The 25,145-nt window shown below is 37.9% G+C and overlaps 1 protein-coding gene across 1 annotated transcript; it reads left to right on the top strand.

Annotated features, from left to right (window-relative positions):
- Positions 1 to 8,526: 8,526 nt before the first annotated feature.
- ACADM (acyl-CoA dehydrogenase medium chain) lies at positions 8,527 to 24,760 on the top strand. The gene is made up of 12 exons (XM_070941258.1): positions 8,527 to 8,613; positions 13,398 to 13,494; positions 14,410 to 14,507; positions 14,616 to 14,685; positions 15,736 to 15,836; positions 15,936 to 16,016; positions 16,744 to 16,874; positions 17,536 to 17,644; positions 18,105 to 18,245; positions 18,325 to 18,420; positions 19,611 to 19,859; positions 21,437 to 24,760. Exons 1-12 carry the CDS (start codon positions 8,590 to 8,592, stop codon positions 21,506 to 21,508), a joined length of 1,269 nt encoding a protein of 422 aa, XP_070797359.1. The 5' UTR covers positions 8,527 to 8,589; the 3' UTR covers positions 21,509 to 24,760.
- Positions 24,761 to 25,145: the final 385 nt, after the last annotated feature.

Here is a 25,145-nt window from a genome sequence, read left to right as displayed (position 1 = left end):
TACAATGCTGATTCGGCCCTCGAAGAAATCCAGTCAACCCCTGTCATAGTGATTTCAAAGTTTGTAAAATCTGGTACAGGTAGTCCTCAACTTACACCAGTTCATTTAGCGCCCATTCAAAGTTACAACGGCACCAAGAAAAGTGATTTATGACTGTTTTTCACACTTACAACCATTGCAGCATCCTCATAATCACATGATCAAAATTCAGATGCTTGGCAACTGGTTCACATTCTTGACCTTTGCAGTGTCCTGGGGTCATGTGATCACCTTTTGCGATCTTCTGACAAAGTCAATGGGGAAGCCAGATTCACTTAACAACCGTGTAACTAAACAACTGCAGTGATTAACTTAACAACTGTGGCAAGAAAATGGAAAACTCACTTAACAAATGTCTCACTTAGCAACAGAAATTTTGAGCTCAATTGAAGTTGTAAATCAAGGACTACCTGTATCTTCACCAATTAGCATGGGCACATTTCCCCCTTAAGATGCTGGATGTTGCCTTCTGTTGACATGTTTTTCCCTTTTGGGGATTCTCTTGTTTTACCATGACTATCGAAAAGCTGGTCAGTAAGCTTGTTTTGACTGTTTTCTTAGCTTGTTAAGCTCACACTCAAAACAAACAGATGCATGGGACAGCAGAAAAGTTCTTTCAGAATCTGGCAATACCTTTCTGCTTTATCAGACAACCCTCTCAATACATGACAAGGTTTGATTGGCTTGTTTTGAATGTGGACTTGTTTATCACCAGGATGCTTATTTCAACAATGGCCAAGGTCCCACACTCAAGACAAAATTGGGAAAGAGATGAAGATTAAGGATTCATGAACAGAAAGCATCTGTTGAGGAGCAACAACTTGCAATCATAGAAAAAAGCTCAGAGTTGCTTGATACTGAGATATTTGAATGAATGAATGAATGAATGAATGAATGAATGAATGAATGAATAAGTGAAATTTGAAACAAGGATGCTGGCAGAAAGGAAAGGAAGCAGAAATAGCCACAAAAGATTAGCTACTGCCTTAAGTTCAGTATCAGTGAGAGGAGAAGGATGTGGGAAGGTTAGCAAGGAGGGTTTTCTGGATCCTTGTGCAATCCTGAGATAATGAACACATAATTTTTCAAGTAGTATATGCTTCTCCCCTTTGCTTCAAAAGAAAAACTTGTCGGAAAGGCTTGTCAGGAATTCTTTCCACAGAAATATAATTTAAATATTTCATGAAAGAGTTAAATAATAAATGGTCAAATACATGTTTCAGGTTTTATGTTATTCATAACCAAAATGAAAGTACAAGAATAGATATTAAATATTCTGATGTCCACATGCATTTCTATATAGAATCTAAAATGCAGAAATTAGTAATGAAAAAGAAAAATGTCAAATGAATAACTGGAAATATTAAAAGGATAAATTATTTTTATTACCAGTTTAAGGGAAAAACAGACACAGGTAAGAGGCATACTTTTTTAAAAAAACATTTATTTAAAATCTAACTGGTAGAAATAATATTTTGAATGAAGTAAACTATATTACATTTTGAAACTGTGGATTCTATACATACATACTTGGAAATAAGAGTTACTGAATTCAATGGATAATTACTATGTACAAAATTCATATATACATGACATTGAGATCCTGAAAACTGTTTATACTTAACTTATATTTTAATAATTACTATGAATGTTGCCAAAATAACTTAATGGAAGGAAAAAGAGATGACATTACATTGTTTCTTATTCAAGAAGCATTAAAAAAGAACATGTTAACATGTTGTGTACTAAGAGAAAATTGCAACTGCCTATAAACTGGATGTGTTACTAAAATATCTTAATTCTTTTTTCTCTTCCTTTTTATATTTTTCTGGAGCATTAATTTATCAAATTTCTTCTTTTCATTTCCCCCGTTGGCTAATTTCTATCTAATGTTACCTTCAATAACCGACAATTTCTTTGGTTCCCTTCATCTTTCATTCCATTCTTTTGTTCCTCTGACACAGATAAGAATCAATCCACAATAAATATCCCTGTTAGTTCTGTGTTCACAGCCCTTTCCATAGCCTTAGATTTTGATAAAGCCAAGACAGATAAAGAAGCAATAACTTTCCAGATCAGGAAGCTTTCAAGACACAGATGTATTGCTTTTCTCCATTGTATAACTTTGAATAAGGGTCTGCTGGAACTGGCTCAAGAAACATTTGTTGTTGTACTTGTTTAACTGCTTCCAACTCTTAGTGGCTGATGGACATGATTTTGCCAGGATGGTCTGTCAGCAACTGGTTGAGTTCTTGTAAAGTCATGCTAGAGTCACTGGTGATAGAATTTAACTACTTCATCTTCTACAGGCCTCCTTTTTATTGCCTTTTTTCTAAGCATTAGGATCTTCTATGAAGGATCCTGCATTTTTTAGTATCTTGAAAATATCTAAAGTTAGCTTCATTATTCATGCTTCCAGTAAGCAGTCAGTCTTCAGTTGAACTATTTCTTGTGGTTCAAGATATTCTCAAACATGTTTTGAGAATACCTTGGACCACAAATGAAAAAAGTTTTTTTTTCATTTTGCTTTACAGCTGTATATTACTATGTTTCAAAAAAAAAAGTTGTTGTCAATCTGATGTATTTGCACTTCAACATTTTGTCTAGGCTTGTCACTGTTTTTTTCTGAAGTACCAGATATTTCTTTATTTTATGTCTATATTCTCCACCCATGAATTGTTGAGTTTAGGAAGAATATATCTAGTCTAATTCAATTTATTCACTCCCTAGTATATTAGGTTGGCATTAGCTGTTGATACAATCTTAGATTTTTATTTTAGTATGAGTACTGTAGCAGAATAGTTTTTACATTATTTAAGTCACGTTCAACAAGAAGCTCTTAGGGCTTCCTCATTTCCAACCATTATAGAAGTATCGTCACCATATTTGAGGTTTTTGACGTTTTTCCTGGAAAATTGAATACCAATTTCTGTTTTTTTCTTATCTAATCTAACATTTCTTGAGATATGTTCTCCATTTAAGTTAAATAAAGTTAAATAAATAAATAACAGTATACAATTTGGCATACTCAATTATAAAACATTTAGTTGTTCAACATTGTACTCTTTTTTTTCCCTAGTCATCCCAAAAATAGAGACCACCATTGGTGGGAAGGTAACAGCGTTCTGTGCACCTTTGGCGTTTAGTTATACCAGCCACGGATATGTCTTCGGACAGACCTGGCTCTTCGGCTTTGAAACGGAGATGAGCACCGCCCCCTAGAGTCGGGAACGACTAGCACATATGTGCGAGGGGAACCTTTACCTTTACCATCCCAAAAATTCTTCAATAGGCAGACAAGAGGACCCAGTATAATCATGTTTTAAGACCTATTAATAATTAATTGTGGTCTACAAAATGAAAAGCAGTTGTATAATCAATGTAACAAGAAATAGGCATCGTTTTGGAATTTGCCTTTTCTGTTATCCACTGGATAATAGTTATGTTGTGCGCCAGTGATGTGTGTGGGTTGTGCACCAGTTACGTTCTTTCCTGGACCAACAATCCCTACTCAAGGTCACTCATGTCCTTGTCACCTCCCATCTTGACTATTGCAATGCGATCTACATGGGGTTGCCCCTGAAAAGCATCTGGAAACTCCAGCTGGTGCAAAATGCAGTAGCCTGCATGATTTCGTGCAGACCTCGTTGTGGTGGTTATGATTTCTGCAGTTCAAATATGATAGCCAAGTCCAATCTGGACACTACCACATGAATTGTTACATCCCCGCAAGTGCAAGACTTTGACTTTGCTTGTAGAAGCTGGCAAGGAAGGTTGCATATAGCAATCACATGATCATATCTCCCTGCATCAGATTGTGTTCATGTGAATACATGAATACTATGACTGGACCTTTGAGGATTGGTCATATGTTCATTTTTTTCAGTGTTGCTGTAACTCTGAATGGTCACTGAATGAATATATGTAAGCTGAGGGCTACCTGCAGTAATTCTTATGGTTCCGTATGTCAAGACAGACACAGAGACAGAATTCCAAGAAATCCACAATACAGAAAGCAATAAATCATGACTGAGTTAAGCATTGGTAAGCATGTTGTACAAACGCAGGCATTATAACAAAATCTATGTCATAAATAGGAACATACCTACTTTGAGATGTATCATTTTAGCATCTGCACGAAGTTGCTCATAATTAATGAACACTTGTTATATTTGTTACATTTGAGGGATTGACTTGCCCTAACTACATCCATCCGTCCCATCAGGTGCAGCAGGAGGAGTATATGGCAGATCACATCAGCGGAGAGCTTCATGCCCAAGACGAGACTTTTTTCTGCCTTGGTACATTATTCCCCCCCACCTGGTCCCAACGTGGCTTAGCTATTAGACCTGGGGATCCCATGGAAGCATGGAGCCTTTAAATGGCTAGTATATGTTTGCACTATTCACTATCTTTTGTAATTGTAGTTTATTGTTTAATGGAAAAATTGCACTGAGCATTTAGTGCTTTTTAATAGTGCACACTGTGAAAGAGTCGCATGCAAGTGACACAGACAGCTATTTAAATTAATTAAATAAATAAAATAATAAGTGCCTATGTTTCCTTCTAGATACTACAAGATTCCAACAGGGTTTCAACATCCCACTAAGCTATGGTTTAATCGTGGTTTATCAAGTAAGAACTTGCAATGCTTTATATAAGAAATAGAATTATAAGGTGTTTTGAAAAATAAGCTTTTATATAAAAATAAGCTAGAAGTGTCAAAACTGCAAAATGTCAGCTGTAACTGCAAGTAGGAGAGCAAAAGTTAACTAGGCTAAGAGCTGTGAAAGAAACAGGAAAAGAAGAAGGGAGGAGGGAGATAGAATGAGTGCTTAAGCAGGATGCTATGCTAAAGAACAAAGGTATACTTTTAGGAGCGTTGAAAAAGAAATGTTTTAAACAGGAAAAAGGGAGGGGGGAGGAAGTGGGGTTTTGTGTGAGTGATAAATTGATCAACTATGCTGTAACTGTTGTTCACTTCTCCTGTTCCCTTGTTTGCAAACATGTTATTAAACTCTGCTGATTTCAAGTAAAGTTTTGGGTAGTTCAATATACTATTATCTTTATCTTTATCTTTATCTTTATCTTTATTCCAATTTCTATACCGCCCTTCTCCTTTCGGACTCAGAGCGGTGAACAGCCAGAAATAAAACATTTTATATACAAAAGTTAAAATAAATTTAAAATAATTAAATAAATTTGGCTCATTAATTTAAAACATTCCAATTAAAAGCCATATCAAAATTTATTAAAACCAATCATAAAATCAGGACAGCCCGGCTAACTGAAAAAAATAGGTTTTGAGGGCCCGACGAAAAGTCCGGAGGTCTGGGATCACTCGTATCTCTGAGGGTAGATTGTTCCAGAGGGTGGGTGCTACCACAGAGAAGGCTCTCCCCCTGGGGGTCGCCAGCCAACATTGCCTGGCCGACGGCACCCTGAGGAGGCCCTCTCTGTGGGAGCGAACTGTCCGGTGGGAGGCAATTGGTGGCAGGAGGCGGTCCCGTAGATACCCCGGCCCTAAGCCATGGAGCGCTTTAAAGGTGATCACCAACACCTTGAAGCGCACTCGGAAGTCCACCGGGAGCCAATGCAGCTCGCGCAGGAGAGGATTCACATGGGAGCGCCCCGTCGCTCCCATAATCCCCCGCGCGGCCGCATTCTGCACCAGTTGGAGTCTCCGGGTGCACCCCAAGGGGAGCCCCATGTAGAGAGCGTTACAATAGTCCAGACGAGAGATGACAAGCACTTGAGTGACCGTGCGGAGTCCCGATCCAGAAAGGGGCGCAACTGGCGTATCAGGCGGACCTGATAGAAGGCCCCCCTGGCCACGGCCGTCATATGCCCTTCTAAAGACAGCTGTGCGTCCAGGAGGACACCCAAGTTGCGGGCCCCTTCCGTGGGGGCCAATGATTCGCCCCCAATAACCAGCGATGGCGCCAGCTGGCTATACCGGGACGCCGGCAGCCACAGCCACTCGGTCTTGGAAGGGTTGAGTCGGAGCCTGTTTCTCCCCATCCAGACCCGCACGGCCTCCAAGCACTGGGACATCACTTCCAAGGCATCGTTGGGATGGTCTGGGGTGAAGATGTACAGCTGAGTATCATCAGCGTACTGATGGAACTCCACCCCAAAACCACGGATGATCTCACCCAGCTTCTTCACATAAATGTTGAACAGGAGGGGCGAGAGGACCGACCCTTGTGGCACCCCACAAACAAGGCACCTCGGGGTCGACCGCTGCCCCCCTGTCAACACAGATTGCGACCGGTCGGAGAGATAGGAGGAGAACCACCGCAGGATGGTGCCCCCCACTCCCAGTCCCTCCAGCCAGCGCAACATGATACCATGGTCGATGGTATCAAAAGCCGCTGAGAGATCTAACAGGACCAGGATAGAGGAATAACCCCTACCCTGAGCCCTCCAGAGATCATCCACCAATGTGACCAATGCCGTTTCCGTGCTGTACCCAGGCCTGAAACCGGACTGGAGCGGATCCAAATAGACAGCTTTATCCAGGTACTGGGGAAGCTGTCGCGCCACCACACTCTCAACAACCTTCGCGATAAAACGAAGGTTGGAAACTGGACGATAGTTAGCCAAAACAGCCGGATCCAGGAAGGGCTTCTTGAGGAGGGGCCTCACAACCGCCTCTTTCAAAGCGGCCGGCAGGACACCCTCACTCAAAGAGGCATTAATAATCCCCTAGAGCCAGCCTCGTGTAACCTCCCGGGAAGCCAGCACCAACCAGGAGGGACACGGGTCCAATAAACATGTGGTCGCATTCAGCAGTCCCAAGATCCTGTCCACGTCCTCGGGAGCCACAGGATCGAACTCCTCCCAGATAACACTCTCAAGGCCTGCCTCAGTCATCTCGTCTGAACTAACCCAGTCAGCGGCCAAATCTTCCCGAATCTGAGTTATTTTATCATACAGATACTGTACAAAATCCTCAGCTCGGCCCTGCTCGGAACTGTTTATCACATTTCCTTTCCTCCTTCCTATCGCTGTTCGAATTTTCCTTCCTTCCTTCTTTCCTCCTTCCTTCCTATCGCTGTTCGAATATTTCCTTCCTTCCTTCCAATTGATGTTCGGATGCTTCCCAAAATGTTCATTGTTCCTTCCTTTCTCTTTCCTTCCTATTGCTGTTCTAATGTTTCCTTCTGTCCTTCCTTCCTTCCAATCGATGTTCAAATGCTTCCCAAAATGTTCGTTTGTTCCCTCCTTCCTTCCTATTGCTGTTCGAATGTTTCCTTCCTTCCTTCCTTCCAATCAATGTTTGAATGCTTCCCAAAATGTTCGTTTGTTCCCTCCTTCCTTCCCTCCTTCTTTCCTATCGCTGTTTGAATGTTTCCTTCCTTCCTTCCTTCCTTCCTTCCTTCCTTCCTTCCTTCCTTCCTATCAATGTTTGAATGCTTCCCAAAATGTTTGTTTGTTCCTTCCTTCCTTTCTTCCCTCCTTCCTTCCTTCCTATTGCTGTTCGAATATTTCCTTCCTTCCTTCCAATCGATGTTCAGATGCTTCCCAAAATGTTCATTTGTTCCCTCCTTTCTCTTTCCTTACTATTGTTGTTCTAATGTTTCCTTCCTTTCTTCCTTCCTTCCTTCCTTTCTTCCTTCCAATCGATGTTCAAATGCTTCCCAAAATGTTCGTTTGTTCCTTCCTTCCTTCCTTCCTTCCCTCCTTCCTTCCTATTGCTGTTCGAATGTTTCCTTCCTTCCTTCCTTCCAATCAATGTTTGAATGCTTCCCAAAATGTTCGTTTGTTCCTTCCTTCCTTCCCTCCTTCTTTCCTATAGCTGTTTGAATGTATGTTTCCTTCCTTCCTTCCTTCCTATCAATGTTCGAATGCTTCCCAAAATGTCCGCTTGTTCCTTCCTTCCTTCCCTCCTTCCTTCCCTCCTTCTTTCCTATCGCTGTTTGAATGTTTCCTTCCTTCCTTCCTTCCTTCCTTCCTTCCTTCCTTCCTTCCTTCCTTCCTTCCTTCCTATCAATGTTCGAATGCTTCCCAAAATGTTCGTTTGTTCCTTCCTTCCTTCCCTCCCTCCTTCCTTCCCTCCTTCTTTCCTTCCTATCGCTGTTCGAATGTTTCCTTCCTTCCTTCCTTCTTTCCTTCCTTCTTTCTTTCCGATCGCCGTTCGAATGCATCCCGGTGTTGCCGTGAAACTAAGAATAAACCGTGTTTCTAGACACGCTTCCTCATGCTTTAATCATTTGGTCTGGAGCAGGGCACCGAACCACAAACTAACACCTCACTCTTGGATCCGCGCAGCCCGCGGCGCTAAAAACGAGACCGATTCCCTAGCAGTTCACCACCAAGTCAAGCGGTTCAATCAGCCGTCCTGCCAGCCAGCCAGCTTTTCTTCTCCTCCTCCTCTTCTTCTTCCCGCTTCTGTTCTCCGCTTCAGCCGCCCAGGGCCTGCGAAAGGGCCAACCTCTCCCCCCTCCTCCGCTCGCAGGAGGCGGGTCTAGGCTCGGTGTAAATCGGTGCGGAGTTCAGTCGCGGCCTGGCAGGTTCGGGGAGGAAGAGAAAAAGGAAGGCTTTGTCATGGCTGCTCTGAGAGCCTGTCGGGTGAGAAGAAAGCTGGCCAAGAGGGGACAGGGGGTCTTAGGGGCATCGGGGGAGCATAGGGAGAGCGACTTCGGCTCGATCTTTCTGACTCTCCCCTGCCTTACTGGAGGGTGTGTCCGTTTGCAGAATTTGTGGGCAGCCGCCTGGGTTAGGGCTGGGGTGGAACTGGCTTGAATTGTACTTGCCAGAGGAAAAGTCCAGGGACTTGAAGAGGAGGGTCGTAAATCTCGGCTGCAGCCCGCAAGATGACAGTCATTGGTAGTCAATTGCGGAGGTGGGGGGGGGGGAATCGAAGTGTCGTTGTATTATTATTATTATATACTTTGTTCATTAAACATGAAAGTCGGTCAACTGAACATTATTATTATTGTTGTTGTTGTTGTTGTTTGCAAAATTACGGGATATCGTATTAAAGTATGTCAAAGGTCGCCCCCCTTCTGTATTATCATTTGCAAAATTATGGGATATCATATTAAAGTATGTCAAAGGTCGCCTATCTGTCACCCTCCTTCTGTCCACCAGGGTAAATTGACTCCAAAATCATGTCCCCACATTCTTTTAAACTTAAACATATAAGATGAACTTTTTGAAGCAGGTAGGCCAACTCTGTTGGCACAGCAAAAAGAATAGTATTGTTTGCCATGGTCAACTGGGCTTCTGGTCAGAAACTTATTCTCAGAATTATAAAGGTGTCTTGCTTTATCTAAAAATATATTTCTACATCATAAAAAATTACCTGACCCCTGGTAAAATTCAAAGTGTTTTTAGGATCTTATTTTAAAAGTTCATTTTTAAGTTTGTCAATTGGGATCTGTGATATGCTGTACAAAGTTCTTTCTTGCGTGTAACAGCAACGCTGTATTATTTTATCATTTAATACAGATTGTTACAGTGTCTGGGAGCCTTTGTAGCGTTTGAAAATATAAATGACAAATATATATTATAACAAGAGAAACCATTGTTCAAAATGATTGCAAACTTATATAAAAATATTTCTCTAGAAATTATTTGCAATACTTATCATATATAATGTGAAAGTTCTTTGGGTTTATGCCAGTCAGTACTGATGCTAATATAATATGAAGAATCATCAATCATTTGGCATGATAATATATGTGTTTAATGTAGGCTAAAGTGTTCTGAACAGAACAGTTCAAGGTTGTGAAAGGAGAACATAAGGTAGTCAGTATATTACTGTCAACATTCCTGTTGCTTGACAGTTTTCTTCTAAGAAGTCCCAGGAAATTAGATCAGGATCAGGTCATTTTTATCAGGGATCAGGTATTTTTGGGGGGGTCTTTATTTACTTCTGTGCAAATGTGCACAGATTTAGGAAACAAAACAATTACTGTGAATTTGAAAAACAAGTTATTTACCATAAGGAAAATTGGAATATGGAATAAGCCACAATAGAATGGCCCAAACAAAAACTATTGTGATAGTCCTGGAATAAGGTGACACTTTGATGCACTTTACGAGCATCAAAAAAAAAAAGTGCCACAAGAAATCATTTCAAATCTTGCAGAACAAGATATCAAAGGTCTGCTATACAAATATATATCAAATTACAAATATAAATGATTTTTGTAACCAGTAACAAGTAATTAACAAAAAGCTTTGCTTTCTAGTTAATATTATACTTTAGATGTTCCAGGGAGTTACTTTCAGTTGTCTTATGTAAGACCTATTTTTGTTGTTCTTCAGGTTCGCTTTGCTTATGTGTACTCATTTTTTATTGAGCTAATTGTGCATTAAGTTGAATAGTTTGGGTTTATCCTTTACTTGCCATTTAATTTGCAGTTTATATACCAAGGCTGGGTTCAAAAGACAAGATGTGAATTGAAGTTCATGTACTCTTGCACATTTCTGCTTTGCTGTCTATTCAGAGAAAATTAATTGAATCAAGGCCAATTTTGGGAAAGGTTTTGTAGTTTTAGGGGATGAAATTGATTACTTCCAAGCTGCCAAAAATGCAGAAGTGAACCTTTGGTTGCTAATAGAAAAAGATTTCTGGTCTAAAATAATGCACTTGACTTTCTGTTGAGTTCCTTCATTCTTATTAACATTTCAGATATCATGCCTAAAATTATTATTACATATTTAATATCTAAGGGGTAATAATTATTTTCCCCAAATTATCTTGTTCATCTCAAATTATGGCATCATTTTGCAGTCTTTACTGCAAGCGATGAGTTAATGTACTTAATTTTTTGCTCAATAAATTATTGCTTTTGCTTTACTTATATAGCACTTAGAACAGTGGTTCTCAACCTTCCTAATGCTGCGACCCTTTAATACAGTTCCACATGTCCTGGTGACCCCCAACAATAAAATTATTCCTAAGACCATTGAAAATATTTGTTTTCCAATGGTCTTAGGTGACCCCTGTGAAAGAGTCATTCGACCCCCCAAAGGGGTCCCGACCCCCAGGTTGAGAACCACTGACTTAGAACAAGAGCACTTAGACTTATATACCGTTTCATAGTACTTTACAGCACTAAGTCAGGAGTTTCAAACTCAAGGCCCACGGGCCAGATTTGACCCACAGGGTGCTTAGATCTGACCCGTGGGGCCACCCTGGAAACAGTGAAGGACCGGTCCGCGGAGCCTCTGCCAGCCCTCCTGGGCTCTTTTTTTGGCTACAATGGCTTCATGCAGCCCTCTGCTAAGGGAAACGGAGCCTGGGAGGGCCGCACGCAGGCTCCATTTTCGCTGGTAGAGGGCTGCAGGAGGCAGTCGCAATCAAAAACGGAGCCCGGCTCCATTTTTGCTGGCAGAGAGCTGCAGGACATCGAGCTGGCTATGCCTAGCCCAGCTATGCCCACTCGGTCCCCTGAGGTCAAATACAACCCTGATACGGCCCTCAATGAAATCGAGTTTGACACCCCTGCTCTAAGTGGTTTACAGAGTCAGCCTATTGCCCCCAACAATCTGGGTCTTCATTTTATTGAAGAAGAATGGAAGCCTGAGTCTACCTTCAGCTGGTCATGATCGAACTCCTGGTAGCGGGCAGAGTCAGTCTGCAATACTGCATTCTATCCACTGTGCCACCATGGCTCCTATATCTTAGATTTCATTTGCATTTTTTCTTTCCATTTGATTCTTAATAAAATAATTTTTATTTTTTATTTATTTAATTTCTATGCCACCCATCTCACTGTCCAGTAACTTTTATAACCTTAAAATAGTATTGCAGTTTCTTACGTTAATTTATAATAACTGAATATTTGAAGAACCTTTTACATAAATTTCCCTTTTAAGGATTCTTTCTTAACAATTTTTCTGGTTGATTTTTTAAAAATTCCTTATTTGCATTAACTATTGTGTAACTGCAACTTGTTTAATACTTTCTTCCTCCTTTTTTCAGTATTAGCACAAAAAGTTGTTTTCATGTTTGGTCTTTTTAAGTCCTATCTATTGACTATATTACTAAGCATAGTACATGGACTATGCATATACTATGAAACAATAATTAGTAAAACATTGACTTTGACTTTGCTGGGTCACAGTTACAAACAAAGTAACTACAACTACTGTGAGCCATCAAAAAAAAAATTAACAAAGAACCAGCATTCGGAGTCCTTGATGCTCTCTGAGCTTGGTTGTTTGTTTACAAGTATTTCATTACTGACTGCAATGAAGAATAACATGAGGTAACATGCTAGTGGGTGTGATGTTTGTTCCTTGTTTATATACACTAGCTTGCCCTGAGAGTATTGATAGGGGTGTAGTTTTCTCCTTGATAGTTCCTTAATTGTTTTCTGCTTGTAGTTCCTTAATTGTTTTCTGCTTGTTTGTTTGATATAAATTCTTGCTTATCTGGATGTTGGTTGCCGGAGAAGATGTGTTCTTTTTGTTTCCTTCTTAGCTTTTTTTTATTGACCCCTTAGAATGGTATGTAAATGTGCTTTATGTGTCTACAGAAATTCTTCAATTTACAGTCACAATTGGGACCGGAACGTCTGTCACTAAGCAATGTGTTCATTAAGTGAGTCAGTTATTCAGCGAATTATGCTGTTAAGAGAATCTGGCTTCTCACATTGATTTTCCTTCCTGAAAGCCAGCTGCAAAGGTTGCAAGTGGTGATCCTGTGTCCTCAGGATGCTGCAACCAATATAAATACATGCTGGTTGCCAAGCATCCAAATCATGATTGTGTTTTCGGATACCATAACAATCATAAGTTCAAGGACTAGTCATAAGTTACTTTTTCCAGCATTTTCATAACTTTGAAGGGTCGCTAAACAAATGGTTGTAAATTGAGAACTACTTGTATGGACGGCTGATTTGTTTATATGCCAAGTTTCCAAGAATTCTCTGGCATTTTTGGATTTAGTTGGTCTATTTCTACCCATGTGCTATGAGATTAAGGACTTTGCATCATATCTTTTATTTGCCAGTTGGTGCTCTCTGCTAGTCTTCTGCCTGTCTGGCCTACGTAGTGTCTGTTACAGTGTATGCTGTAGATAAAGAAACCACTGTATTTTAAAGAATGCTTCATTTCTTTAGACAGTAGTCTAACAGTAAACAGTAACGTTTTGTATTCTTTATAGCATTAAAACAAATATTCTTATATTCTTTTTTTTTTACTTTAGATTGTATTCATATTATTTATGTTTAATAATTGACATATGGAATTTTTAACCATCTCTGGGATAAAAATTGTATTTCGTTAAATGTGTTGGACTCTATATCCTTGCGATGTTTATGCATTGGTAATAAAGTTTGGAATATTCTGTTCCAAACTTCTGTGACACTTGGCTCTTTTTCTACATTAAATTTCAGGTTGGGCGAAGCATTGTTGCTTGTGGCTTGAGAGCACAATCCAGTCATGCTACTGCAACATCACCAAAAAGCAAATCGGCTGCTGGTTATAGCTTTGGTATGTAAAAATGCTCCATAATGCTTCACATGAAGGCCCTGAATTGGCAGCTTCTAGTATTATAAATCTAAATTAATTCATTTTGTCATTGTTTGCTATGTACTTTGTGAGCATATTTGCTATACATATATACCATATGAGCATATGCAGGCATGTTCTGATACATCCACTTTTTTCTTATGAAACATACATCAGCCTAGGAAGAAAAGGATAGAATATTTATATAGGATAAACTCTGAATACATAAGGCTGAAATGTATTCCTTTTTGGACATTTTATTCACCTGTATTCCCTAATGTGCATTATCTACTGCAGCTTGTTAAGAAGCATTTGCAGTTTTTAGATTGAGTGGAAGCCATTTGTAATGAAAGATAATACATTCCCTGAATTACTTGAAATGCTTCAAAACTATACTTGGTTTATGGACAATTACTACCGGTATGTAGGGCAGACTCTTAACACATGCTCCTTTAAGGTTTAACATTGGCGCATACATATTTCCATATATGTGTTTTACACATGACTTGGGGTAGAGAAAGTTTTGGATTGATATTTGTGGGTGAAGAAAAAAAGTAAGTGTATATTTTAGTAGATGGGATATGGGATGCATACAGTTAAGGATGATAGTGAAGAAAGTATTTCATGTAGATTAGTCTGCACATTTTCCCAATTCTAGTCCTAGTTTAGGCATGAAAACCAGCTGGGTGATCTTGGCCAATCACTCTCTTTCACCTTACCATTCACCTTTTGGGGAAAATGGGAGAAGAAACGAGTATTATGTACGGTATGTTTGTTACCTTGAGTTATTTTTAAAATAATAAAGATAGGCTTTAAAAAACAATCAAATAAATAAATATGTTATGCCCTACTAATTTTTTATGCTTATTTGGGAACTTGAAATCTTATGTTTTCTAGAACTTACTGATGAACAGAAGGAATTTCAAGCTACAGCTCGTAAATTTGCTAGAGAAGAAATCATACCTGTTGCTTCTCACTATGATGTAACTGGAGAGGTAGATATACAATAAATAGTAGGGGAAGACCAGGTTTAAAATTTCAGTGAATAAGACCCTAAGCAGAGGAGCTCTGCATAATATTTCTTGTGTCTGTTTCCTTTTTAGTATCCTGTTCCTCTCATTAAAAGGGCATGGGAACTTGGCTTGATGAATACACACATACCAGAAAGTTCTGGTAAGTAAAATACCTTATAAGCTATAAAACCAAATAAACAGTGAAATCTATGTATAAGCAATAACAACACTAAAAATATTACAGTCCAATCTGATTTTGAATATATGAGATAGGAATGTGTCTTGAAGAGATGTTATATAACATGTTACAGATGATATGTAAACATGTGAATTGACCTCATTCTGTGGTTATTCTGTTGAGCTCAAACTGTTTCTCTCCTACAATTATTTATTATAAATACAATTATTGAATACAATTAGTATTCATTATATTCTTTGATACTGTATTTAAATTGAAAAGATTTAAAAGATAGTATACTTATAAATCTTTTTAAAACCCATATAATTAAATCTGTTATCTTTTGTGTGTGTGAAGGGCAGTATTCAGAATATATCAAATTTAGCATATCTGTTGCTTAATGTACAACCCCTTTATTTGTAAACTGTATTTGTAAATACATAAACAGTAATAAAAATCATTTTCTGTTCAATGTATTGCTATTGCTTAGCACATTGTAAGCCGCCCTGAGTCTCTGAAGAAGGGCGGCATATAAATCCAATTAAAAAAAAAATGTACACATTTATGATCAAATTTCATGACCTGACAACAAAAAGCTTCAGTGTGAAACTGATTAATGTCTAGTGAGTTTCAGGCATCAGTAAGAGTTCTAATCAACTAATTAAAGTCAGAATGGAACTTGTTAACACATTTTAGGGAAGTTCTGGGCTGCAAGGAAAAGCAGCTCAGGAAAAGATAGCTTGGTTAAGCAATTGCTTCATTCTGCAAGGGGGCAACAAAAAAGGAGGGGGGATGGATTAAACACGAAGTAACTTTATCTGAATGATCAGCAACAACCAGGAATTTTGCAGGGTGTTTTTCTCTCTCTCCCCCTCTGTCACTTGTTCATTTAGCAGCCATTTTGCTTAAGTTGCTGGAATGGCTTCCATCACTAAATCAGAAGAGGGTGCAATAAAACATAAAATAATTAACTTTGTGACATAACATTTATTTGTGTGAAATATTATTTGTTGTCCAAAACAATTTTTGTAGGTGGTCTTGGCCTTGGCACTTTTGATGCCTGCCTTATTACTGAAGAATTGGCTTATGGATGTACAGGAGTTCAGACAGCTATTGAGGCAAATTCCCTAGGTGTAAGTGTTTTGCTTTAATTGTACTTATTATTTACATTATTTTAACATTAGCATTAGGCTCTGTCTTCCCATATTAAACAGTGAACTTTTTTGTTACAGCAAATGCCAGTTATAATTGGGGGGACTGAGCAACAGCAGAAAAAATATTTAGGAAGAATGACTGAAGAGCCCATAATGTGTGTAAGTGTTTTGCAATATTGATAAATGGTATTTTGATTTCCATCGTGAAAGTGTATTATGTTATGTTATACTTATGTCATAGTATGTCATAGTATGTTAAGTTATTATTCAGGGTAATAATTGAACTTCAACAATATAATTTAACAGTAATAAAAATATTTATGTGAGCATGAAGTCATACCTTGCTATAATAATGACAGAATTCACTACAGTACTAACCTAAATGAACATCTGTTGTGTTTACACATAGTAGAAATGGCAGTTGTTCATTTAGACTCAGTAATGTCTACAATTGGGTGGATCAGTGATAAAATAAATAGGCAATTTGTGGTTTTGATTCAGGAAAATACACACACACACAGAGTTTTAATGGTTGCAGTGTATAGAGTTCATTTCATAAGATAGTTCTGCATATTCTCAAGAATTTAAATATGAATTGGTAGCAATCTTCGTGATGAATAAAGCAATATACACATTTAGCAATAAAACAGTGATGTTTCATTAGGATTTCTTCGTATTCTCAGTAGTTCTCCACAATTTAAAAGTTTTCATAATTTTAAGTTATTAATTTCTTTATCAATAAAATTATAATGAAAGTTAGCCAAATTACTGATGATTTTGTATTATGTTCATTTAGAATGGCTGGATTTAATGCTCATTCTTCAAATTTTAGTATGTGTAGTACTGTATAGTTTATAATTTGATGTTTTGAATTTTCTTCTTTAAGGCATATTGTGTAACAGAACCTGGTGCAGGCTCTGATGTAGCAAGTATAAAGACAAGAGCTGAAAGGAAAGGAGATGAATATATTATTAATGGACAAAAAATGTGGATCACCAATGGTGGCAAAGCTAATTGGTATAGCAATTTATTTAAGCTATTTAAATAAGGCTCAGTTATACAGTATGTCTCTAACATTTTTTTTAGGAAAATGTTACTACTATATATTTATATTTTCAGTGGTGGTCATAATTTAGATATAAACATTTAAATGTGCAAAAACAATTTTTCAACAGTATTTTCATTCTTGTATCACACTTGTATCATTCTATAACCAAGCAATAGAATGTTTGAGCCTGAATGATGTGCTATTATTACATACCAATTATTATCCCATTCATTTGGTCAATAGTATTATTTCCTTAATTCTAAATCATAAGTCATTAATTTATTTAGGAAAAAAAAAGAGAAGAATTCAGTAGATGAGCGTGGGCTAAAAAGAAGATAAATTTGTAGAAGCGAAGTCATTCCTTCACCCAGAATCAATGTATAATACTGACATATCTAATTTTATGTATGAATTGAAATTTAGAATCAAAATCATATTAAGATCTACTGAATTTATTGGGGCATATGTCTGAATAAAAACAAAGGATTATGCTATAAGAATGTACTATCTCTTCATGAGAAATGTGTGATCAGTATTTTATATGCTATAAGAAAGCTATAAGACAGTTAATGGTTTCTGATGGCTTGTGAGCAAATTTGTAAAATTGTGGTTTTATTATGTTCCAATTAGGTATTTTTTATTGGCACGTTCCAATCCTGATCCAAAAGCTCCGGCAGGTAAAGCTTTTACTGGATTTATTGTGGAAGCTGACAGCCCTGGAATACAGATTGGAAGAAAGGTAGAAGTGGAACATCTTAATGCTAATTTGAAAATTTGGTATTGGCTCTTCTTAGTTAATAGTTAAGAATTCATTGGCTATAAAATATATATAATAAAATATTCTTGCAGTAGTTATCTTGAATAAAGCTAATTGGATATTCTTTGTGGGAATATAGGGTTTAGTGAAATGTAATAAAAATAGTACTTGGAAAGGAAATCAAGCTTTTAGAATTTGTTCCATTCTGTTATAAACCATTTTCCGAAATTGTTCAGCTTTGTGACATTGCTACCAAATATAGGCCCAAATCTGATTTCTAAAATTTTTTTATTGAATTTATTTTTAATATATGTGTAAGAACAAATAACATAGTGGGAGGAACAGGTTTTAATCTTAGCTTTCTGATGAACCTACTTCAGTTTTGTTGAATTAAAAATAGAGTTTTCATGGTAATTATTTATAATACAAAATTCCTTTTCAGGAGCTTAACATGGGCCAGCGCTGTTCAGATACGAGAGGGATTGTTTTTGAGGATGTAAGAGTACCCAAAGAAAATGTACTTATTGGTGAAGGAGCTGGCTTTAAAATTGCCATGGGAGCTTTTGATAAAACAAGACCTCCAGTAAGTATTTAAAGTACATTCGAAAGAGGAATTCTAATTGTAGAACTTCTGCTTTGTAATATTTATTACTGATCTACAGGTAGCAGCTGGTGCTGTTGGATTAGCACAGAGAGCTTTGGATGAAGCCACAAAATATGCTATGGAAAGAAAAACATTTGGGAAGGCCATTGCAGAGGTATGTGGAATTCCAACTACGGATGTAATATGGTATGAAATCAAACATTCCATTAATAAATTTAAGCTTAATTAGACTTCCTTTTTTCTTGCCCTGTTCCTCACCCTTTATCATCTTGTGGATTTTGAATATAGATAGAGCAATGTTTTTCAACTTTGTCAACTTTAAGCTACGTGGATTTCAACTCCCAGAATTCGCCAGTCAGCCTTGGGAACTCTGGGAGCTGAAGCCTACGCAGCTTAAAGTTGCCAAAGTTGGGAAACACTGATGTAAAGAGTTAACAAGGAAGAACCATACCATTTAGTGGAACATGTTTCTGATAATGGAAGCACATATTTGAATTGTTGTAGTTTGTAGGAGGCATATTTCAAATATATTTTTTTCACAGAGTGCTTATAGAGTCTTGCATTTGGAAATTTTCAATAATCCAAAAGTCTCATTAAAATCACAATAATGTCACAATAACAAAAGATTAAGAAAATAAGAACAATAACAAAATATTCAATCACAATCACAAAATATACAGTTTGTTTTACCAGACTCCACTTACTGTAGATGAAGAGAATCTTGTGTGGTATAAGAAATTTAAAAATGGCTTCACTTGTTACTTAAGTTACTAGGCCAGTGTATTGTATATCTGCTGATACTGCCATATGTTACATTGTATGTTTCATCTGAAATAGTGGTAAGTAAATTGTTGGTCTCCGGCAACCGTGGGTCAATGGTTAAGGGTGGCGAACATTGCAATGCAACATCCTGGAAAGAAGCATACTACTTATCCCTTTACAGAGTCACTCATATTTGTATTGTGCTCGTTGTTTATTAACATATGTTTTATGCATATTGAACAATAAGCCATTTAAGGACTTTCTTTTGGAGTCCTTGGTGCCCTTGAGCTTGGTTGTTTTCTTGCAGACATTTCATTACCCAACTAGGTAACATCAGTGCTAGTTGTGAATGAAATATCTGCAACAAAACAACTAAGCTCCAAGCTACAAATATTCTCTTCTATCAGCAAAGGGTTTCTTGTTAAACCAGAACATAAGAAGTCTACTGCCCAGAGTCGCAGAGTGACATATAATAAATAAATAAGACTGAATTGTGTATACTGTTTAAATACACACTACCATTGCATATTTGGAAGTTAAGTTTTCAAGACTAACTTTTACCTCTCCCTCAAACAATTCCAGCACCAAGCAGTGTCCTTCATGTTAGCTGAAATGGCACTGAAAGTGGAACTGTCTCGCCTGGCCTACCAGAGGGCAGCATGGGAGGTAGATGTTGGTCGTAGAAATACCTATTATGCCTCCATAGCAAAGGCATATGCGGGAGACATTGCAAATCAAGTAGCTGCTGATGCTGTCCAAATTTTTGGAGGAAATGGATTCAATAGTGAATATCCAGTAGAAAAACTAATGAGAGATGCAAAAATATACCAGGTAAGTAATCTTAGTCAATAGCATTAGTATATTTAAGCTAAATTTACATTTATATAATGCTAAAGAAAATGTGCCTTTTTTGATTGATCTGCATGTAGGCACTCTGAATCAATAAGACTCATGGCAGCTATTCTATTGCCCTCTGAAAGCATGTAATATTATTTTTAATGGAAGGTTTAATATGCTCTTTTTATTCTTTTTAATTAGAATGTTTTTCTTATTTCTATTAACTAATTGTAGATTTAGTAATATAACAGATTTTATCATAGCATTGAATAGCAAATAGCACTTAGACTTACATACCACTTCACAGTGCTTTAAGCTCTCTCTAAGCAGTTTATAGAGTCAGCATATTGCCCCAACAATCTGATTCCTCATTTTACTGACCATGGGAGGATGGAAGGCTAAGTCAACCTTAAGCCGGTGAACTCGAATTGCCAAACTGATGGCAGCCAGCAGTCAGCAGAAGTAGCCTGCAGTACTGCATTCTAACCACTGTGCACCACTACAGAATAAAGAAAAGGCAGTTTTTATATGGAGGAAAGTGTAGAGTTTAGCTTGAAATTATGTCCATTTGTTGTACTCACTTCTGGTCCCATAAGAGTTGCTGGAAAGTAATCTTATCTCATTCAGTAGTATAGGTAGTCCTCACTTAATGACCACAACTGAGACTGGCAACTCCATCATTAAGCAACATGGTTGTTAAGTGAAATATCTTATGACCATGTTGGTTTTATTATGGCAATTCAGCTTCAGTCATAAAGTAAACCACTGTGGTTGTTAAGCAAGATACCACATGACCACGACTTGTGGTTTTATTACCCACTTCTCCACTAACTCTCCTTGTTGGAAGTCCAACTCAAATAGCAATCACATAACTATGAAACACTGCAATGATTGTAAAATGTGTACCGGTTGCAAAGCACTCAACTAGTACTCAACCGCGGGGATACCATGTCACTTGCAAATTCAAGGACCAATTGTAAAGTTACTTTTTAAGTGCCGTCATAACTTCAAACAGTCATTAAAAAGGTCACTTGCTAAGGACTACCTGTATGTATTTCCAAGTTGAAACATATAACATTGCTGTTTCTGACTTAAATACACCACTTCTTGGTGACTATTTTTCATCCTGTGTTTTACTTTGCTGAGGTGTTGCAGTGTTTTGTTTAATAATAGTTTCTATAATATGTAGCAATGCAGTTTTTAAATATATAGGTGCAGATTTCATCATACCTGCTTGTTACATATTTTCACATTAGCCAATAACTAATTAAACTTAAATAGTTTTATACAGAATAGGGATTTTAAGTGTGATGTGCCATGGGAGCCTATTATTCAGTAGAAAAAGACAAACATCCTGGTAGCTCTAGGTTCAGGTTTAATCAAAAGTAGCTCTTTGGACTATCAAGTTTAGATTTTTGTTCTCTCGTGTTTATTAACACAATTATGCATTTATAATAATTTTTACACATTACCCATCATAATTTAAGATACACTGTTTTCTTGAACATTTTGTCTATCGTAATCCTATTTTAAATTGACTTAAAACACTATCATATATTTTCTCTTTTCAGATTTATGAAGGAACAGCTCAAATTCAGAGAATAATTATAGTTCGTGAACATATTGGCAAGTTTAAAGCTTGAGAATGTCCCTGATGTACATTAGCTTGATTTACAAATGTTGGGCTTTTTTTCTCTGGTGCTTTACTTTTAATATTGGACAAAAATGGCATCAACAGTGGTATTGTCAAAACCTAATACATGAAAAAGCTAGTCACTTAATTTCTAGAACTATCCAAGAGTTTTCACATTTTTGTTCAGCTTTATCATGACATGGTTATCTCTGTTCTTTGAAATCTATAGTGTATTTAAAGTGCCTTGGATTTTTGTAATTGAACAGGTCACTGACATAAATTAGATGAAGAATTTCATACCAAATTGAAGTCTGGAAGCCATGTGTAAATTAGATGTTGTTAGATCTGCATTGCAGCATTACTACGTATTACATATTGACTAGATTAAAATATTTTTCTAGATAAATTAGTTTTATTGCCTGCAGTTGGATTCATAAAGGCTATAGAAGTTATTTTTGTTTTACAGAGCAGAATGAAATTTAATGAAAGTTCCGTGCTGAAAGATGCAAAAAAAAAAAATGTCCCAATTTCCTTTTCCATGCCTTAACTCCACTGTTTGGAGTCTACTTCAATTCTGTGGGATAAATTTTTGAGGATGTTGTAAAAGAAGAAGACAGATAATGGTGCCTTAAATGTTATGGTATTCCTTGACAGATATTCCTTGATCTATGGCCATTCAATCAACAATTCCAAGTTACAGTGCCAGGTAACGAATGGTGGTTACAACTAGTTCTTGGAGTTTTGGTCATCCTAGCACCCTGCTAGTCACGTGATTACAATCTGGGTGCTTGACAACCAATTCACACTTACAGCCAGTTGACATGCAACCCACAATCATGATTGCCACTTGCAATCTTTCCTGCTGGCTTCCGCAGGCCAATGGGGAAGCTAGAAGGAAAGATTGCAAGTTGCTGAGCTAAGTGTTTCTTATCACACAGTCTTCCAGCCTCTCTGCACTCACTTCGCATTAGCCACTCACCCTCTGATTCATACCCCTGTGAACACCCCCTGACCTGCATGACACTTTGTGCACTCTCACCAACCCTCATGGTACCTCTCACATACTGTTCCTGACCCATGCAACATCCTAACCCCCTCACATCACATCATTTGAGAACACAAACTCCTGTCACAATTGCTGTTGCAAGGACTATCTGTACCAGGGGTGTCAAACAGGCTGCAGGCCAGATGCATTATGCACTGGCCATGCCCACCCCATTTTAGCAAAGGGGGGGGGAAAGTTGCGATATGTCACGTGACGACGCGAGTTTGACATCCCTGATCTATACTCAAATACGATAAAAGATAGCCATGCAATGCAATTTTCCCCTAATAATTTTATTACATTTGCAGTATTCTTATGAGCTGTAGTTTCAAATTACTAGTAAGCCAAAATTCTATATGCCTAAATATGACCTTTTTTATTATAATGGGTGTATATAATTATTTTGGTATTGAAACTGAGACATCGGATTCACGTTAAGCCTTATGTGTCCTAAAGTATGTTAACCTGTCTTCCCACAAAGAGATGAAAGTTTATTTAAATAGCAAAACCAAATGAACAAGTTTAAAAAAAACATCTTTAGGCTGTGAGCTTGATTTTATTTCTCCAATATAACATTATGTGCTAATGTTCATTTTTTCCTCTCTTCTCCCACCCTTCACAACCCCTAGATCTACTTTAAGGGTCCTCATTTATTTTTGAGAGAAGTGAAAGAAACCTCATCATACCAGTGTTAATCTGTTAAAATAACATTAGATTTATAACAGGAACATTATTATATGCATAAGTTATGTTTGCAGAGCTATACAAGCACTGAAAGTATTTTCTTATATAGCCTCTTTGCCTCTAGTCTGGAACAGCCTGCTTCCTGTTCATTGCGGACATTAGCACAACAATCTATGCTGAATTAAGGCTATTTGGAAGAAGATTGCCATTGTTTTATTTTGGAAAATGCCATAAAATCTCCTGATTGAACTTTTTTTTGTACAGTATTAACTCCCATCTATTGCATTTGGCCATGGGGGGAAGGAAAAAGTAACTTGCTGCTGAAGACACCTCTTTTGTATAGCTTTTCCTCCCCTTGGTAGCAGGGGTGAAATCTACGTACCTTCCTTACGGTTTTGGAAGTGCATGCGCCACGCGCCACATGTGCATCACTGCACACATGTGCGCGTGCAGACCCTCTTCACAAGCGCAAAACCACCTGCGTATGCACAGAGGGTAAAAAACACATTACTTCCTGGTTAAAACTAGGAAGTAATGACACCTGGGTGGTGGGCGGAGCCTCGTGCCGCCATCGCTACCAGTTCTCTGGACTACCTGCCACAATCGCTACCGGATCACCCAGTCGGGTCCGAATCAGGAGCATTTCATCCCTGCTTGGTAGGGGTTCAATCTGGGGAATATGAACCTTGTGGAATATCTCATTTTTTTGATCAGATAGCAGTACACAATATTTATTGTCACCCAGATCTGAAAAGTGCCCAGGCTAAGTGCAGATTGTTCACTTTCCCTCTTTCTATTGGCTGTTTGTCTGCCCTACCAACGAAGCCATTATTGGTATTCCAATAGCTGCAATAACTAATATTGTTGTGAGGGCAGCAACACTGCAGTCTTTGATGTGGAGCCAAAGTAAAAAACACAATGGAGACACCAATTTTCAGAAGACATACTTTCCCCCCTTTCCAGAATAGGATGGAGAGGGTAACAGTGGTTTTGAATGTCCTCCCCAGTGGTGGTATTCAGCCGGTTCTATCCAGTTCAGGCAAACCGGTAATGGCTGCAGGAGGCCCCGCCCACCTGCCCGAACATCATCACGTCCCGTTTTTGACACTCCACGCGCTCACATTTGTGAACCGGTAGCGAAGGTAAGTGAATACCACCCCTGGTCCTCCCTGTGTACTCAGTTTGCCTAATAGTGGAGTGGTAGAGTCCAAATTCTTCAAAAATAGTTTTGTCACCTTTTCCAGGCTGAGTGTCAGCAGCTGGTTTTCAGAGATCCTCAAAACTTGTTCTTCCAGCTGTGACACAATTCTGTATACCTGTGTTGTGAAGTTCTCACTTTTGATAGTGAAGAACCTGAATCTGCTCTTGCACTAAGGCCAGGACCTCCCACACTCACACCTGATTATCATCCCATTAATTGAAATACCTGACTAATTTCACCATCAAATGAGTGTGAGGTTTAAATACTTTTGTCACACAGAAATATGTACCTTTGGATCATTTTCTTCAATAAATGAACAAGTCTGCTTTTGAGTCCTTTGTTTAATTTGTGTTTCTAATTGTAGGACTTCTATGGAGAACAAATCACGTTTTAAGTTATATTTATATAGGTAGTATCACTTTCATTTCCTTTTGGCATTTTAAGAAAATAATCTTGCACGATTCAACTTTAAGTGCCCAATGTGATCTCTCTTAAATTGTGTCTTAAGGTATATTAGCAGAGGAACTAATACAGTCTTTTGCAGTAGGTTTTAATTCCTTATAACTTTTTGGAGTTAATATAAGATTGTAGAACTTTTGATAACTACAATCAACAGTTCCTTGAATTAATCTCAAAACCGAGAAGGTGGGAATCAAGAATAGAGTAAAAGCAAGTACAGTTGTCCTTGACTTAAAACAGTACATTTAGTGACCATTT

This window comes from Pituophis catenifer, unplaced genomic scaffold (assembly GCF_029215685.1).
Source record: "Pituophis catenifer annectens isolate HBS135680 unplaced genomic scaffold, rPitCat1.0.hap2 SCAF_3, whole genome shotgun sequence".
Classification (NCBI taxonomy): Eukaryota; Metazoa; Chordata; class Lepidosauria; order Squamata; family Colubridae; genus Pituophis; species Pituophis catenifer.
The sequence above is the reverse complement of the archived record's forward strand: the minus strand, read 5'-3'. Positions and strand labels throughout refer to the sequence as shown.

Coding starts and splice junctions, on each gene's coding strand:
- ACADM (XM_070941258.1), top strand. CDS start 8,590: ATGGCTGCTCTGAGAGCCTGTCGG. Junction 8,614..13,397: donor CTGCTCTGAGAGCCTGTCGG/GTGAGAAGAAAG, acceptor ATTAAATTTCAG/GTTGGGCGAAGCATTGTTGC. Junction 13,495..14,409: donor GGCTGCTGGTTATAGCTTTG/GTATGTAAAAAT, acceptor TATGTTTTCTAG/AACTTACTGATGAACAGAAG.